Source organism: Thamnophis elegans, chromosome 1, assembly GCF_009769535.1.
Source record: "Thamnophis elegans isolate rThaEle1 chromosome 1, rThaEle1.pri, whole genome shotgun sequence".
Classification (NCBI taxonomy): domain Eukaryota; kingdom Metazoa; phylum Chordata; class Lepidosauria; order Squamata; family Colubridae; genus Thamnophis; species Thamnophis elegans.
In genome coordinates this window covers 8,208,958-8,228,276 of record NC_045541.1, presented here as the reverse complement: position 1 = coordinate 8,228,276, position 19,319 = coordinate 8,208,958, and the positions used below count along the sequence as shown (strand labels likewise).

Below are 19,319 nucleotides of genomic sequence, written 5' to 3'. Positions count from 1 at the left end.
CAATATGAAACAAACAATTTCATTTTGTCATCAACCCATTTAAGTCTTAGTTGAAAATGGTAATATTGGCAGTACAATAATATATGAAAAAATTATTTCTCATGTCATGATAGCAATAGCAATAGCAGTTAGACTTATATACCGCTTCATAGGGCTTTCAGCCCTCTCTAAGCGGTTTACAGAGTTAGCATGTTGCCTCCAACAACAATCCGGGTCGCCATTTTACCCACCTCGGAAGGATGGAAGGCTGAGTCAACCCTGAGCCGGTGAGATTTGAACAGGCGAACTGCAGAACTGCAGTCAGCTGAAGTAGCCTGCAGTGCTGCATTTAACCACTGCGTCATGAGAATTTGGGGAGGGAGATTGCAGGAAAAAACTTGTTGGTCATGTCCCATCCTTGGGATTGGGTTACCTGTCTGAACAATCCCCCAGACAACAAGTAGAGTTTACTGTTCTAATATTCTGTGCCTTGATTTTTCCATCATTCTAAATCTTGAGCATCTATAAACATATAGAACATGTTCTACTCATCCTTCCAAGCATGGGCCTTTATAGTAGAGCAGGTAATGAGGATATGTTAGAAGATCTCATTTATTTATTCTCTCTGCTTCTCCCCACGTACATGAACAGCAATCAGTGTAGAGGTAGAAGAGAATTGAGCGGAACAGTTGTTTTACAAAATAACCACTATTGATGTAATTTCTGAGATCTCTCTTTCATTTTTGGCTTTAGCACGCTTTCCAAATATGAATGCAAAAACTCTTCAGGTGTCCTTACCTAAGTTATCTCTAGCTGACCCTCCAGAGGTAAGTGCATTATAATGCAGCACAACTAAATGCTGGTAGTTTCCTCAATTTTGGGAGAAAAGGGTTTTCTGAAGTATGCAGAGCCAAGGAGCTGTAAAAAGCTTGTCTAACTACCGGGAACTGATGAGATGGCAGTGTGTGGTCCTTTCTAAGTGGACTTGGCAAGATCTAGCTTATGGGTATTACGGGTTTACGAGTTTATTGACATTTGTATGCCGCCCACTCCCTTGGGACTCTAGTCAAACTCTGACTCCGAGCAGTGGTGGGTTTCAAAAATTGTTCGAACCTACTCTGTGGGTGTGGCCTCCTTTGTGGGAGTGGCTTGCCGCCCATGTGACTGGATGGGAGTGGCTTGCCGCCCATGTGACCGGATATGAAGATGCCGACGACACTTGTCAGAACCGCCTTAAATGACCTCACACACAGCACTGGCATGCATAAGAATATGATGTCAACTTGTTTTTTAAAAGGCATCGTTGGTTTGTGTTAAAACAACTTCAACACACGCAATGTTCTGATTGCACCACAAACGCAGTAGTCATCCTTGCCTTCCACAGAGGCACCGAGTTTTATAAACATGAGCATGATAGTGTAGAATAATCATATCCAAGGACCAGTGGTGGGTTTCAAAAATTTTTGGACCCTCTTCTGTAGGTGTGGCCTGCTTTCTGGGTCCACTGGTGGAACCCCTTCTAACCGGTTCGGTAGATTTGACGAACCGGTTCTACTGAATAGGTGCGAACTAGTAGGAACCCACCTCTGACTGTGAGTCAAGATTATAAACAAATTGCAGCCATTAAACATCGAAAAGGAGGAGTCTATTGCATGGGATTGATCATTTTCTGATATCAGCTGTGGCCTAAGTGGGTTGGCCTAAAACTCCTGGAAGTCATTCATTGTGCAGCTGTGCTTTCACATCAAAGGACCTGTGTAGATGAGATTAGCAGGGAACTCTCTTCCCCCTTTGTATCTTTTTGTATAGTCTTATTAGTGAAGTTTTAAACAAACAACAATTTTAAAAGGGGGAGCAGGTATTTAAGCCAAATTAAGATTCCCATTATTTTCTTAGTTTTTTGATACAGTGTTTTATATCAATGTTTGAACTTTGCCCATCTGACTGGGAGAAACCCCGGGGTGAAAACCTGCTCACTGATGAGTTAAGGGGCATTTCAAGTTTTTTGTTAAATGGTTAGTTCAGGGATGTCAAACTCACATCATCACAGTGGTTTCATGTGACATATCGGGACTTTCCCCCTCTTCGCTTAACTGGCCATGGGAATGGCCAGCATGTGATGACTCTGGCCAACAGGCCTGGAGTATGACAGCCCTGAGATAATTTGAAAATGCCTTTACCTGCTAGGACAGCTATTTTAATAAGGGACACCTCCCCCTTACCAATAGTAACCATTTTGGGAGATGACCCACAGTTGGGTGATCTCCCCAAATTCTGGAATTTTGTATCTGGAACTCTCAGAATTCCATATATACCCACTGGACTTGAAAGATGGAGGATTCTTGGGCTGTGCAAAATCTGGCAGTCCTTGGGATGAACAGACATCCTTCCAATCTCAGCTGCCTCTCCAAAAGCCTGCTCCTTGCTATGCTGAAAACAAAAACTCTTTAAGAAGAGTGATTAGGACAGATGTCCAAATACCCCAGAGTAGCATTTTCTTCTTCTTCAGACTGTATTTGTGGCATGCTTTTAGTTACCATAGTAAAAAAAAAAATGCCACTGCAAAATGGGCAGCTATATAATGATGTGATTGCTAAATCAATCAACCAATTATCTGAAAACTGCGGTGGTACTTGGTGAGATTAAATTTGCGAGTTTGACTCTCATACCAAATCCCCCAAAACCTTTGGGGATTTGATCAATATAGTCCAATGTACTCATTGTTGTTAAATGTATATAACTTATTTTTACTCTCCCATATTTTTTAAAGGATCATAACAAATGAGTCTGAAATGCTGTATGAACCCAGCACCTTATCCCTATGGAGAGCGTGTGGGTTTGCCTCCTCCTCACCAGCCATTCACTGAGTCAGGAACTAGTTCTGTGCTGCTTGATTTTCCTTTTCAGCTAATGGGAATTTTGTGCGTGTTTTGTTTTTCCCAAAAAGAAGATGAGCAGAAAGCATGCAATAGAAACACGTGCTTCATGGAGGAAAGCTTTACTGGGATAAAAAGAGAGGGTTGGAATCGGGTGGGTTTCAACCGGTTCGCGGCAGTCCCCGCGAAACGGTTGGTCGGTGAACCTGGAAGTAAGTAACTTCCAGGAACGCCGAACGGCCCACCCGTGCTCCTTACCGGTCTTTGAAGGCTTCTGTGCTTCCACGCAGGTGCATGGCACATACAGCGCCTGCACGATTCTCCGCGAGCAGCTGGAGCATCGCACAGGCGCTAAGATGCATGCGTGAACTGTGCACGTGCACGAGGACGCCGCCGGCCCCATTCCAACTGTACCAGTTGGAACGGGATGAACAACCCACCACTGGTTGGAATGCTCAGTGAATCTAACTATAAGAACGAGGATCATAAATTCAAAGCAGTCTGACTCTGTCTGTTTATATCTATCTTAATGGGAGGGTGGCAAATGTTTGCAGAAGCAGATTGTTTCTTAATTAGTTTTCCTCAGTCAGAAACCGTGCTATGCATTGCATAGCGGTTCACCGACAAATGCGCGATAGACATATGCGCGCCGACAAAACCGCAACGGACAAATGAGCGCCGTCAAAATCTCTAATTGATTTTCGACAATAGTGCGACGACAAATGCGCGACGACAAAATCGCGTCATCAACAAACTATAGACAGCCCAGTGAGTGTGCTGGGCCTTTAACATAGTGGGACGCGTATACGTACGTTATAACCCTAACCCTAACATTTTTTTGATTTTATTGTGCTTGTCATCGCGAATTTGTCGTCGCGATTTTGATGTCGCGAATTTGACGTCGCGATTTTGACGTCGCGTTTTAATCGGCGCGATTTTGTCGGCGCGCATATGTCTATCGCGAAATTGTCGGGTCACGCTGCATAGCATGTGCTTCAAGCGCAGGCCAGATAATATCGCCGTTGCAAAAGAGCAAGTAGGTATGTATCCTTGGCAAAACATGCTGCAGGATAAGGAATAAAAAAATGATCTGCCAGATTAGAAGGTCTATTCAGTCTAGCCTTCTATTTCTAACCCGATTAGTCAAACGTTTTCAAGCAGCTTATGAAGGCTGTACAAAACTGATACTAAGAAATACTATATGATAGCTGTGAAATTAGTTTTTAGAGCTATTAGCCATTGATTGATTTACTCTGAATGGATTTACGTACTCATACTTGAAGTCAAAATTATTATTAAGCAGTTTATATTTTAGATTCCCCCTCCCCCAATTACCTGTCTAGAATATGCTTTTTCTGCTATCACAAATAGGCAAACATAACAATTTTCCAACAGAAACAAAAAGTGATTTCTTATTTAATTTTTACAGCCCGTGAACAAGGGAAGAGTAATGAATGGAGCCTGTGCTGCCCAGGGTAAGCCCTGTTATATCTTTATAGCCATTCTGTCCCTGACTACTTCAGAATAAAAATAGCTTGCATTTTGTGTTCTTTGAATATTTGTAAAAAAACAAACACCTTAATTAACTATTTGAATGTTTTTTTCAAAACTAGCATTCTACTCACTGCCAATCTTTATTTTTACATCAATTCTTATTATCCCCAGTTACACATTCATCAGAGTACCTTTTTCCAGTATATGCTCAATGTGATTTAAAATCTCTTTTAAGAGCCAGAGGTCATGAACTCCCTTTCAATCGCTTATATCTTTCTGGGTGTTTAATTTTCATATGACAATTATAGATTTGGCAAGATAGTTTGGCTAATTAAAATGTTGTGATTCTAAAGCTTTGCTGCTAACCTACTGTCCTTTAAATATGTGAACTTTGATTCCTGTTCCTATTTAGCATGGCCAATAGATACCGGTGCGAAAGGCATTGTATTTAGCACTTACGCAGACGGACATCTTGGAGAGGATTGTTAATTTATATAAATTTGCATGAGTTTTTACTAGCTTTCATATTCTGAAGAAAGTTAGCAGAACGCAACTAACGGGCATTTTTATTATATCTACAGCAGAACAGATTCACATATCCATAGCGGAAACAGCAGTACAGGTACTGTACAAAATTACGATAAAACAGTACATATGTTTTTGTTTAGTGTGGAAGCATTTTAGGAATTAGAAGAGTGATCTAACATTAGATTTAGATTTATTTTATTTGTATGCCACCCTTCTCCGGGAGGGACTCAGGGCGGCGAACAACTCAAAAGGGGAAAGGGGAACATAGAACACAATACAAGTAGTTAAAATAACCAAGAATCACACAACCACACAGGTCGAGAGGGGAGGGGAACTCATCAACCCCAGCCCTGCCGGCAAAGCCAGGTTTTGACGGCTTTTCGGAAGGCCTGGAGAGAGGTGAGGGTCCGAATCCCTGCGGGGAGTTCGTTCCAGAGGGCCGGAGCTGCCACAGAGAAGGCCCTCCCCCGGGTAGTAGCCAGGTGGCATTGGCTGGTAGATGGCACCCAGAGGAGGCCAACCCTGTATGATCTAATGGGTCTGTGGGAGGTAATTGGCAGCAGGCGGTCTCTCAAGTACCCAGGTCCAATACCATGAAGGGCTTTATAAGTTACAACTAGCACTTTGAAGCGTATCCGGAGACCGATCGGTAGCCAGTGCAGCTCGCGGAGGATAGGTGTAACGTGGGTGTAGCGAGGTGCACCCACAATCTCTCGCGCGGCTGCATTCTGGATGAGTTGAAGTCTCCGAATACTCTTTAGGAAATAACCGATTGCAGTTTTGGTTTCTGCCTTCTTTGGTCTGTTACAATGAAGTTGTATTTCCCTTGCCTTTTTAAACAACGGAATGCATTACACCATGTTCCCCGCTATGGAGAGGGAAAGTGAAAATAAACTGGATTGCAAAGTAGAATACGGTAAGCGGCAGCGGACACCGAAGAAAAAGAAAACTAATTATAAGAAATCCAGCCTCCTTAAGTTCCTCTGTATTGGCGTGACCCGACAAATGCGCGAACGACAAAAGCGCACCGACAAAAGCGCACCGACAAAACCGTGATGTCAAAAGCGCACCGACAACAGTGCGTCGACAAAAGTGCGCCGACAGAAGCGCGATTTAAGTTAAGGTAAGGTTTATGGTTAGGTTTAGGGTTAGGTTTAGGGTTAGGTTTAGGGTTACAGCGCGCTTCTGTCGGTGCGCTGTTGGCGCGCTTCAGCGCTCATTCGTCGGCGCGCTTTTGTCACTGCGGTTTAGTCAGGCGCGCTTTTGTCGTTCGCGCATTTGTGGTGGAACCCTGTATTGGCTACTGCAATTGGCTTATTGTTTGCATCAGTCTGTGAATTGTTGCTGGCTAGAGTCCAATCTATAACCCTTCATTCCAAGTTTGCATAGACTTTATACTGCACTTGGGTGTGGCCTGTGGACTTTCCAACATAGTGAGAAAATTTATGACTCAAATCACTCTGAATTGAACTGACAGCTGGGGAAGAAAAAGTCAATCCTTCCTCATTATCTTGCTTGTCAGCCCTCGGTAGATGTGGGTGGGGTTGAGAGAATATATTACAGTGGTGTGGTTAACCGGGTCAGAACTGACTTTGCATATTAGCCTTTGTGCTATTCGTCATCTGGTGCTGGTTGTCGCAAGTTTTGCAAAGAATACAGGAAAAGCATTTATGATACCAGCTTTGCTTCTCTGTTTGTGTCCTTGACGAACCCCAAGACTTGACAATGCTATTCCTACGAACAAAGCTTTAGAGCAGTGTTTCTCAACCTTGGCGACTTTAAGTCCTGTGGACTTCAACTCCCAGAATCCCCCAGCCAGCTGCTTGGGGCTTACCAGGGGTTGTAAAAATCTAATTATATATATATATATATATTGGGAGAATCAGTAAACATTTCTTCCTGTTTTTATCGGTGTCAGGATCCTATGAGCAGAACTCACTGCTTAAAGCAGGGGCAGTCAACCTTTTTATACCTACCGCCCACTTTTGTATCTCTGTTCGTAGTAAAATTTTCTAACCGCCCACCAGCTCCACAGTAATGGTGATTTATAAAGTAGGGAAGTCAATTAAATTTTAAAAACGAAAGTGCTTCAATATCGGACAAAACCCTTACTGCCCACCATGAAAGCTGGAACACCCACTAGCAGGCGGTAGGGACCAGGTTGACTATCACTGGCTTAAAGAGTCAAAGACTGATCAACTTATGCGTGGGTATTCATTTAAACGTATTTACCGACACACAAAAGTATTTGTCTGTTTCTATATGTAACATGTCTAGGCACTGTATTTATCAGCGTAGAATTGATCCCAATAGAGTTACATAAAGGAAGCAGTCAGCGCAGAACACCTTGGCTCAAGGCAAAATGTTAGAATTGCGCGGTGCTTCAGGTGCAAAGGCAGAAAAGTGTTTTGGGTGAATGTGAACAATGTGTAAGCACCTACCTGCAAACCTCTTGCCTGCCATTGCATCTTTTCTCAGTCTGCTCACTACAGCTGCAGTGAAATTCTGGAAAAAATGTTTATTTGGTTTTCAAGTTTGGCCAACACACACTGGATTACTGTAATGTGCTCTACATGGGGCTGCCCCTGAAGAGTACTCGAAGACTGCAGTTGGTCCAGAATGCAGCCGCGCGAGCGATAATGGGTGTACCTAGATACACCCATGTTACACCTATCCTCCGCGAGCTGCACTGGCTCCCCATTGGTCTCCGGACACGCTTCAAGGTGCTAGTCATTACTTTTAAAGCCCTACATGGTTTAGGACCTGGCTACCTGAGAGACCGCCTCCTGCCATTCACCTCCCAAAGACCGATTAGATCACACAGATTGGGCCTCCTCCGGGTACCATCGGCGGGTCAATGTCGGCTGACGACCCCCCCGGGGGAGGGCCTTCTCTGTTGCTGCCCCGGCCCTATGGAATGATCTCCCCGTAGAGATCCGGACCCTCACTACTCTCCCGGCCTTCCGTAAAGCCACTAAGACCTGGCTGTTCCGGCAGGCCTGAGGCTGTTGATCAGCATCCAGCCCCATTTTTAAGTCTATATATGTTGTGTATTTTTTAAAACGGTTACATTTCTATTTTTAATTTTAATTCTTTGTTTGTTGTAAGCCGCCCTGAGTCCCCTGGGAGTGGGCGGCATACAAATACCAATAAACTGAAACTGAAACACTACACATGCCCCTTGTGTCTTTTTCACCTTTGAACCTGGAAGTACTTGCACACCTCTCCAGAATGTAATGCTTCTCGCAAGGCCCATGTTTCAGAAAGGACTCCGAGAAGCCATTATTCCTTATTGTTTTCTGCCACACAAAGGCAAAACTAATTCGGCGGTGCAAGTAGACAGGAAGTGCTGTGTTGATGATGTAGACTAAGAGGCTTCATTCGTGATTCTGTTTTTGCAGGGCTGTAACAAGTACAGAATGCAAAGCAAACCTTTAGGAGTCTGCCTGATTATTGACTGCATTGGCAACGATGCGGGTAAGTGCAGTGGATATTTATTTATTTATTTATTTATTTATTTATTAGACTTCTATACCGCTTCATAGGGCTTTCAGCCCTCTCTAAGCGGTTTTACAAATTTTTTAGCAAATTGAGTCAGCAACTTGCTCCCACAGTCCGGGTCCTCATTTCACCCACCTCGGAAGGATGGAAGGCTGAGTCGACCTTGAGCCGGTGAGATTTGAACCGCTGAACTGCAGATCACAGACAGCTAAAGTGGCCTGCAGTACTGCACCCTAACCACTGCGCCACCTCGGCCCAATCAACTTGCTCCTTCCTGCCAGACATTAATTGCTACACTACATTGATTTGGTCACTACGATATGCATAATGTGTAGAGCAGTTAACCTTTGAGAAAGCCAAATTGTCCTATGTGTTAATTTGTTTGTTTTCCCCTCCTTTCGAATTGTAAGCCGCCCTGAGTCCCCCCAGGGAAAAGGGCGGCATATAAATAAACTACTCAAACTCAAACTCAAATTAATGATAAAGGTACAAATTAAGGACGTTTCCCCAAATGGCAAGATTCAACTATAATTTATAATTATAATTTATAGTTACCATTAATAAGAAACGTTTGATCATACTCTTCTGCTGCACTGGAGAGATATTTATCTTTGCAGGCTTTGTAGCTCCAAAGGATAGGAGGAAGGAATCCTATACTCAAAAACTCCATAAGGGATGAGAGGGGAAGGAAAGGATAACTTAAGAGAAAAATTTGACGTGAGAGAAGGAGGAGAAAAGAAAAGAAAAAAACACAGGAAAATACTTTTTAAAAAAATCTGAACTTTACAGCCATTCACACAATATAAATTACACTATCACAAAACAAAGTGCAATTTATTTTATTTTTTAATCCTGCCTTTATTATGTTTATAAAGACAGCGGACATACTAATACTCTTTCCTTTCCTCCTCCTATTCTCTCTACAATACAACCCTTGAGGTGGGTTCAGGTGAGAGAAAATGACTGGGCCAAAGACACCCAGCTGGTTTTCATGCCTGAGAGAGAACTAGAACTCCCAGTCTCCTGGTTCCTAACCTGGGCCTTTAACCATTACACCAAATTGGCTCTCGTGTAATGCACAGAAATTGCATTCTTCTCTCTCAAAAATTTTTTTGTAGAGGTACTCTTAAGGAAAAAGCAGAATATAAAGTAAGAAAATCTAATACGAACAGATTGAGGTGTAATCAAGTTCAGTGCAAGAGATAGTAAGCCCTCAAGATAGGACAATATCTTAATTTCTTTATTTCTTTTTTCTCAATAGATTTTAGACTGTGTTTGTTAAAAATCCATACCGTGTACGGGTTCTGGGAAGTCGGGGGGGGGGGGGAAGGAGGAGGGGGGTTAGGGTGGAGGGAGGGAGGGGTATACATTAGGCTAGACAAGAATTTGGTGGTAAACTAGAACTATTTTGACACACAAAAAAATTGTACTCCGATATCTCACTGATTGAGGAATGATGAAATGTTTGTTTTAAAAGAAAATAAAACTTTTGAAAAAGGAAGATAGGACCATATCTTCTGGAATTAATTTTAGCAAATGACTATGGCTTAAAATGTCTGCCAGCTTGAAATTAGACAGGTAGGCCAATAAATGTTAAAACAACTGGATCTTAAAACAAAACCAGCCTTCCTAAGCCTGGACTCTAACCTACTGACTTGGCCTGGTATTCTTGGCTCTCCTGCTTCTCTCTCTCTGTAGGTTTGTTGACGAGAGCCTTTCAATCACTACATTTTGAAGTTCACTGTCGATTATTTCTCAATATGGATGCAGTGATGTGTGATTTGCATGCAGCAGCAAAGCTGAGAGCTCACAAAGATGCCGATTGTTTTGTTTGCGTGCTTGTCAGTCGAGGGAACCAGGAACATATATTCTGCACAGACCATATCGCTCCAGGATTTCAACTGGAAAGGCTGAAGGATTTCTTTACTGGTGAGAAGTGTCCCGATCTCCTAGGAAAACCAAAGCTCTTTTTTATTCAAAACTATGTTGAACCCCAAAACTGGCAAGGAAATGCCAGCCTGACAGAGGCAGATGGAAATCTTGGCACAATCCCACAAGTAGCAGACATTTTCTGGAGCCACTGCAGATTGGATGCCTCTGTATTGGAAAGATCCCCATGCTCATCGTCCTATTATCTTTCCACTTTGGCTGGCCTTCTGATGGATCCTCAGAAGAGGTAGGTGTTTATATGTCAAATACTAGCCATGCAGGAGCCATGCTGTTCTTTGGGAGAATGGAAAATAGATAGGAATATGAAAACAGCATTCTGACAATACTTGGGTTTACAGCAATGAGACAAGCATTGATATTGGTTCCTGCAGAAAGAGTGCGTGACAGAAGTGAGATAATTTTGACACAGGTCAAAAGTACACTATAGATATGTAGTTGTCAGCGTTCCAAGTATCATGTAGAATTAAATCAGACTCCAAGGCAAAACGATCCTTAAAGTTCCAATTTAATAAATCAGGAATCTTAGCACATCTGTGTAATCCCAATTCTGGAAATTGCATCAGAATCCCACCCAGTTAAAAGTTCATGATTTTGTCCCCACACCCACAATCCATCACATGGTCCAATCTTCTTCTTCCACGCTGGCATCTCCACCCAGCTACTTCCGATCAGGTGCCAAGGTGCGGAGTCAAAAGATGACCTTGGTCTTCTAGAAAAGAATGACAACAATACATTCCACAGTCCTACTCCTGTGTGTTCCCCCCCTCCCATCAACTATACTAAAGAAACAGCATAATGAATAAGAGAAAGTGTGGCAGGCCAAAATTCTAAAAGGAATATAATTGCAGGCCTGACGTTCCCATTTAACTGAGCAGTGCCCTCCATATACATTTCTTTATAAAAGAGAACTGGAGGGCTTCTGATGGTTAGGCTTGGATCCAGTGCTTGCCGTACACATAAGGCCTCTATTCCAGACAAGTGATGGAAACACCGATACAAACACAACTTTCTTGTCCCATGGCTGGGAGCAGGGAAAGCATCTTGAATAATTTCTTAACCAATAAACGTTACCCTGTTAAATCTTCCAGGTAATACAAGGAATGGCCCAAAACACAAAGTCTTAAGTTCTCCTAAACATATTTATGTGGAAGTAAAATCGTTTGCAAGGAGGTGATATGTTTGCATCCCTGCATGCTGAAACATCCCAAATACTACACAATCCAAGTATGCCTTAAGACAGGGGTCCCCAACCCTTGGTCCGTGGACCAGCATCGGATCACGGCATGCCAGAAAATGAGCTGCACGAACAAGTGACGTCCCATTCGCAGGATGTAGGCATCATATGAAACCATGCCCCCTCTGGTACCCAGAAAGAAAACCCCTCTGTTTCTTTACAGGGAACTCTGGTGCCCCAAAAACTTAAGAAAAACTTTCTTAAGAGTAGCTGAATAACCTTCATCTGAATAGAATAGAATAGAATAGAATTTTATTATTTGTATGCCGCCCTTCTCCGGGAGGACTCAGGGTGGCGAACAATTCAAGGGGAAAAAAGGGGGAACATAAAAACGAAATACAAATAATGAAAGTAAGCAACAGTCGCACAACCATACATGTCGAGAGGGGAGGGAACTCATCACCCCCAGGCCTGCCGGCAAAGCCAGGTTTTGACGGCTTTTCGGAAGGCCTGGAGAGAGGTGAGGGTCCGAATCCCTGCGGGGAGTTCGTTCCAGAGGGCCGGAGCTGCCACAGAGAAGGCCCTCCCCCGGGTAATAGCCAGGTGGCATTGGCTGGTAGATGGCACCCGGCGCAGGCCAACCCTGTGAGATCTAATGGGTCTGTGGGAGGTAATTGGCAGCAGGCAGTCTCTCAAGTACCCAGATCCAATACCATGAAGGGCTTTATAAGTTACGACTAGCACCTTGAAGCGTATCCGGAGACTGATCGGTAACCAGTGCAGCTCGCGGAGGATAGGTGTAACATGGGTGTACCGAGGTGCACCCACAATCGCTCGCGCGGCTGCGTTCTGGACGAGTTGAAGTCTCCGAATACTCTTCAAGGGCTGCCCCATGTAGAGCGCATTGCAGTAGTCCAGTCTTAAGGTCACGAGGGCGTGAGTGACAGTTGCGAGCGCCTCCCTGAAAGGTAGAACTGAAAATCTGGAGCTGTTCACCTGCAGCTTTTTACTTTTTTATAAAATGAATGTAATCTCATGTTGAAGGTATTTTTCTCTCTCTCTCCTTTCCCTTTTTTATTTTCAGGAAGTTGCCTCTGCTGGATATTTTTGTAGAGCTGAACAGCAGAATTTATGAATGGAATAGGATTAATTCTACAGAACAGTACTCACTCTTATTAAAGCACACCCTGAGGAAAAAACTCTTCCTGATTGACAAGTGAAGGCCTTTGTGAAACCTTTCGGAGATTTATCAGTTTCTCCTGGAGTCAAGTAGACCACAAGTAATAGCATTCAGACATATTTTGTACTTTTAAACAAATAATTCTGGCTTCACAGAATTGCTGATTTGGACAAGAAGTAGTGGGAACAAGCAGCTATTCTTACAATGTATTACTTAAGGTCTTAATGCACGCCACAGATTTCACTGGATCTGTGCCTTATTTACATAACTTGGCGTGATCTTTCTCAGAACTCAGACCTCAAGAGAATTATATTACCTTCTGACTTGCTTATGAATATAAGTTCAAACAAAATCCAAGGTGGATTATTATGAGGCAACATAATTGTCTCGGCATGCGAGTATAATCAAAAGTAATAGCAAATGCAAGGGTAATACTAGTAATTTTTGCCTAAAATATAAATATGTATTTCACCTGAATATCTCGAGACGCGTATTGTGCATTTTGTATTTTAAAAATGGTTACAATTACTTTGGATATTTTGGTGATGGATTATATTTTTTTTCCTTTCTGTGGAAGCTGATCACAAACATTTCAATCTTTGTCAGGCGCAAAGAACTAGAATGAGACTGAAATGATTAAAATAGGGTTTTTTTTTAAATTGTTGCTTACCTATTTACAAGAATCTCAACAGACTAACTGCATTCTCTTGAGAACTCTTCAGATAAAGCCTTCAAACATCTTAAAGGGACTCTGGTCTCCCTTACTTCCTCCACTGGAAGGACTCCAAGCTTCTTAGTCTGGTTATTCAATCCTCTTTTTAAACTGGGATTGTACCACAATCTTATACATGTTTATATATATCCTGGGGAAAATTTTCCCTTTTTAAATCTAAATCTATTTATTTCGTTAATTGCTTGATTGCTGGTTTTATTATTTCAGTAGATTACTTTTAAGCCTTGTACCATGCTTTTCTATTAAAACTCATTCCCAGTGTTGTTTCAGATAGATTTGCCTACCTTCAATATCCCTGTAGGCACCTCTGTTATAAAGTACTAGAACTAGGCAATAATTTGGTGGATGCGGAGAGGATAACAGCGAGAGGGAGTAATTTAGTTGTTGCTGGAAAATTGTTGCTATGAGTTTAGGCTGAAGCAGCTATAGCTAAAGAAGCAGCAGGCACATATGCAGTGGGGGACAGAATCCAAGAATCTTGTCCGTCTCCTTCAGGAAGGAACAGTAGTCCTCAACTTACAATTGCATTTGAGCCCAAAATTTCTGTTGCTAAGCGAGTTAGGTGAATTTCCCCATTTTATGATATTTCTTGCCACAGTTGTTAAATGAATCAGCGCGGCCGTTAACTCAGCAACCCGGTTGTTAAATTAACCTGGCTTCCCCGTTGACTTTGTGTGTCAGAAGATTGCAAAAAATGATCGAGTGATCCTGGACACTGCCAACAGTCATAAATATGAGCCAGTTGCCCACCGTCTGAATTTTGATCATCTGACCATACAATAGTTGTACGTGTGAAAAACGGTCATAAGTCACTTTTGTTTTAGTGCCACTGTAACTTTGAAGGGACAGTAAATGAACTGTTGAAAGTTGAGGACCACCTGTAGGTAAGAAAGACCCGGAACGAAGGGGAAAAAATGTCACCGAAACGAGACAGAAGAGGTTGAGTCTGAGAATATGAAACCTTTCCCCCCACGAAGGCCTATCAACAGCCACCAGACCAGTGGTGGGTTTCAAAAATTGATGGAACCTACTCTGTGGGTGTGGCCTCCTTTGTGGGAGTGGCTTGCCACCCATGTGACCAGATGGGAGTGGCTTGCCGCCCATGTGACCGGATATGAACTTATGAATTAGTACTTAGGTCGGTCCAAGTAGCTATTCAGAAACTCTGGCATTGAAGCATGCAAGTCTTAAAGCTGTCAAGTTACAAGATCCTTGCCAGTAGTGGGTTTCAAAAAAATTTGGAACCTCTTCTGTAGGTGTGGCCTGCTTTCCGGGTCCACTGGTGGAACCTCTTCTAACCGGTTCGGTAGATTTGACGAACCGGTTCTACCGAATAGGTGCGAACTGGTAGGAACCCATCTCTGCGCCAGACCGTTAATAAGGCAACAGTAGCTGCCAGTCTTGTGACTCAAAAAGCAAAGACTTTGGAGGATAAAAGGATCCCAAAAACCTGCCCGCTCTTTGTGGTCTTTAGATGCAGATTTAAATCGTTCTAGCTGGTGAAGGATGTAGGTAAGTGTGAATGAATGTGTGTGGTGGTGGTGGGGAATAGCAAATGTGCCTTGTAACCAGTAAAGTTGTGCTGTATTTTAAATTCACTGGTTTTCTGTGGGTGCCAAAGAACCTATTGGGCCTCAATGTTCAATTGAAAGTAGTTTGAGTATTTCCCAGTTGTTGACCAGGGCTGTGAGTGTGTGAGTGACCGTGAACCAAACCTGGGAATGCGTGCAATATTTTTACTGGGGTCAGGATAAGATACACAAATTAAACGATTTAAATTTACTATTGGAGTGATCAATTATGCCTTGGTGGAAATGTGGGATGACTGACAAAAAGATACTTTATCACTGTCCAGGCTACAAGTCAGTGGTGGGATTCAGCCAGTTCGCACCTATTCGGGAGAACCGGTTGGTAACTTTCTAAGCAGTTCGGAGAACCGGTTGTTGGAAGAAATATTTTGTTTTTTCCCACTTTACAGGGCTAATCCTGTAAGGAAGGCAGGAAGGAAACATTCTGGTGTTGTTTCTAGCCTACTCTTTATTGCCCTGCTTCCAGAAACTGCCTCTCCGGTTAGCCCTTATTCTCTTGGAACAGCTAAGGCGAAGTGCCCATCGACCTGAGTGACATTGACTTGGCCACGCCCACATGACCACTGAGCCCCGCCTACCCAGCTAGTCATTAGGGCAGAGAACTGGTTGGTAAATTATTTGAATCCCACCACTGCTGCAGCTTTACTGGAGAATTCTGAGGAGGGGAAATGGGTTTGGTATTTTGTGAAGTGATGAAGAAACTGCTTGAGAAGTTGGGATTACCTATTGGAAGACTTGCAGCAGAAAATGAAATCAGTATATTCAGGGAGAAATGTTAAGATAGAATTTGGGAAACTCTACAAATTAAGAGCCGAGGTGGCACAGTGGTTAAATGCAGCACTGCAGGCTACTTCAGCTGACTGCAGTTCTGCAGTTCGGCTGTTCAAATCTCACCGGCTCAGGGTTGACTCAGCCTTCCATCCTTCCGAGGTGGGTAAAATGAGGACCCGGATTGTTGTTGGGGGCAATATGCTGACTCTGTAAACCGCTTAGAGAGGGTTGAAAGCCCTATGAAGCGGTATATAAGTCTAACTGTTATTGCTATTGCTAAGAGGAAGAAAGAAACAGAAAGATTTACCTGGAGTGTTAGCAGTACTATTGGGAGTTGGGCTGACCCAAATGGATGAGCTCTTTAGGCAGTTACAGTCAGAGAATTGGTCTTTAAAAACAGACTTGGAACTCAAAAATGACTACCATGTTTAGCTGATTACCACTTACAAAATAGCCCAATGGTAGAACTGAGAGAGACTTTGGCTCAACTGGAGGATAGTGTTGTAATGGGAGTGGCAACAAAATTGAAATTTTAAAGGACTTTCTGCAGACGTCTGATAAAACTAATCTCACACAGGATATGGAGAATGTAATAAGATAGGGAAGATGTGCGGACAAACAAGGCAAAAAGCTATACAGCATTGCCTGCCTAACAGGCTCAGGCCTTGCCAAAAATCCTCCATCTCACTTTCCCTTTAATGGAAAGGAACTTATTGAGCACTTAATCAACAACCTCCCTAGGACTTCAGTAGCAATTGTAGAAATATAAGCACAGAAATGGCATAGAAATGCCCCGAACCAGCAATGGAAATACTTTTTTTTTTTAACATTGCTGTCCCAGTTTATTCTCAGCAGTTTCTCTTTTTATGATCTCTTCCCTTCCCTTCCTCTTTCTCTCTTTCTCTCTCCCTGCCTCCTTCCTTTTTCTGCTCTTCCCTTTCTGTTTCTTTCTTTCTTTTTCTTTCTTTCTCTCCTTCCTTTCTTTCCGTTCCCTTCCTCTTTTCTTTCTTTCTTTCTTTCTTTCTTTCCCTGCCTTCCTTCCTTTCTTTCTTTTCTCTTTCTTTCTTTCCTTCCTTCCTTCCTTCCTTCCTTCCTTCCTTCCTTCTTTCTGTTTAAATTTTTTATTTTTTTATTTTAAACACCTAAGCACATCAACAAAAACAAACACATAACTTAAAAACAACATAGGAACAAAAAGTTAGCAATGGAAATACTCTTAAATAGTCATTCATACCTCTTTATTGGGATAAAAGTTGAAACAGATTGTTACAAATCTGGGGGTCTTGAGCCCTGACCCCCTGAAATGGACTTGGAGGCTACAGCAATTCAGCCTCCAGTACAATATTCTGACCATGAGATTGAGGAACCAGAAAATAACTCTTGTAACCATAAATGATGGTTTCTCGTTCTTAACAAAACTAGGATTTGCAAAGTTAGGACAGTCTATTCTGATCAGTGATCAGAAACAATTACAACAGGAGCTTGAGTTTTGAATTGAAAAAAAACAACAGTCCAGCCTATCAAAAACAGTACTGTAAAAGACAGATTAGGAATACAAATCAAGAAAATGATAAGAGAATACCTATCTACCTTAGATGATTGAAAACCAGGTCCAGATGGATTACATCCCAAGATTTTGAAGGAGCTGGGAGATGTGATCTCAGAACCACTGTATTATATCTTCCAAAGATCCTTGAGCACCAGGAAACTGCTAAAGGACTGGAAAAGAGTGACATGGTTTTCCATCATCAAAAATGAAAAAAAAGGAATTCAGGAAACTACAGACCTGACATCAACATCTGGAAAAATTCTGTAAAAGATACCTACCACGAATCCACAAACACCTAGAAGCAAGCCAAGTTATATATCCAGAAGTCAAAACGCAATCTTTTTGGCGTGTTTTGATTAAGTGGCTAAATCAGTGGACCAGTGAAATGTGGTGGACATAATTTACTTGGAGTTAAGTAAGGCATCTGATAAAGTAGACCACAATGTACTACTTGGTAAGTCAGAAAGATGACAGCATCACCACCAGATGGATTCATAACTGGCTGGCCAACCCCATTCAACATGTAACCTTCAATGGAGCTACAGCTACATGTTAGGAAGTATGTGCCTTAATACGTACATTACTTAAAGGTTAAAACCTTGCCCTGACACCAAGCTGAAGAGTAGAGGAATCAAGGGAACAAAGAAATAAAATATTTTCTGCAGTCTTCTACCCTGAACTAAAGGGGGGGTGGAGAGTCAGCTCTAAAAAAAAGAGGCACATGTAAAAGTTGTGCAACAAAATGGTGGACTCTTGGCAATTTCTAGCTGCCTGGCTGACTGCCTGTAGAGAGCACTCTATAGTCTAGCCAGCTGGAGCATGGAGTCAGGAGAGTTTAAGGTTGCAAAGACCCAGATGCCTTCATTTTGTTGATGAAAGAAATGTCCTTCTGGGTTCGGCTCCAAGTGGGGAAAAAAACACTGGAGACATGGAGGCTGCTTGGGAAGATGGTTTATTGGTGGACAGGACCACATGGCTTGAGCCCTGAACAGAAAAGGTGATCACATGCTTCAATGTTGGTGGAGAAGAAGTGAAGGGCTGAGGGAGGGGCTTGCTAGGCTTTTTATAACCTGTTCAGTCCCACCTCTCTGTTTCCTGTTCCTGTGTAAGAAATGTATTCTGATTGGTTGTCAGACTCCCATGGTGCCATGCAGGGGGCTACTCTCTAGGCTGTGTTTTGAATCCAGGTATGGATGAGTTCTCAGATGCCATGTGGTCAGTTGAGTAAAGTTCCAATATCATGCCTTCCTGTAAGCTGCTAGTGAAGTCTTTATTATGTAAAGGGGTAGGTTGGCCTTCTCAATGGCCCATTAACCGTGGGGATGAGCTGGAAACTACAGGCAACTATTCTGTCTTTTAAAACATGTTTCTTTCTTTTCACATCCAGAGAAATATTCTGCCTTTTCAATATTTCCTAGGATATTTCATTTTTTCTGGGAGAGGGCTGGATGATAGCTTCCCACATTGTTACACAACTTTTAGAGAGGACTTTATTTATTTTTTTTAGTTCAAGGCTAAAACCGCAGAAAGTTTTTCCCCCCCCTTTGCTCACTTCATTCCTCTACTTTTTCAGCCCGGAGTCAAGGTAAGGTTTTTAAAAAGGGTACGGATTAGAGAGTAAAGGTAAAGTTTAGTTTTAGCACCTAATGGGGTAGCAGCACCTGATCTACCACCACTTGATCTATCACCGTGGTCATGTAATTCAGTACCATAAAAACTCTATAATCTCAGGGTAAATTGCATTAAAATATTTTGATCTGGAAAGATCGCCTGGATCATAAAGGGGGGTGGGTGGGTTTTAATCAGTAGGGGTGGGTGGAAAGCGCTCCGGGGATTTAATTTTTCTTCCTTTCAAAAAAAAGCATGCAGAAGTCAAGTGGGAATAGGCGCCTCGCAATAAGCGTGGATTCCCGCCTATCCAACCCCAAACTTCCCCAGTTTGCAGGCAAGAAAGGAGGGTCCATGCCACTTTTCCCCCACCAGCACACAGATCTC

At 42.6% G+C, this 19,319-nt stretch overlaps 1 protein-coding gene across 5 annotated transcripts in view; it reads left to right on the top strand.

Moving 5' to 3' along the window:
- The window catches only part of LOC116503720 (CASP8 and FADD-like apoptosis regulator), a 69,129-nt gene that overhangs the window by 13,462 nt on the left and 36,348 nt on the right, over positions 1 to 19,319 (top strand). For 3 of the 5 annotated variants that reach the window (XM_032210333.1, XM_032210349.1, XM_032210342.1), the window contains exons 5-10: positions 733 to 806; positions 4,285 to 4,330; positions 4,931 to 4,971; positions 8,279 to 8,354; positions 10,077 to 10,554; positions 12,587 to 13,731. The exons of 1 other annotated variant lie outside the window; for it this stretch is intronic. In XM_032210333.1, the coding sequence (XP_032066224.1) occupies positions 733 to 806; positions 4,285 to 4,330; positions 4,931 to 4,971; positions 8,279 to 8,354; positions 10,077 to 10,554; positions 12,587 to 12,722 (851 nt within the window). In that variant the 3' untranslated portion in view covers positions 12,723 to 13,731. Of the gene's footprint in view, positions 1 to 732; positions 807 to 4,284; positions 4,331 to 4,930; positions 4,972 to 8,278; positions 8,355 to 10,076; positions 10,555 to 12,586; positions 13,732 to 19,319 lie in introns of those variants that run through there. One more of the 5 variants, XM_032210356.1, reaches the window with a different exon arrangement.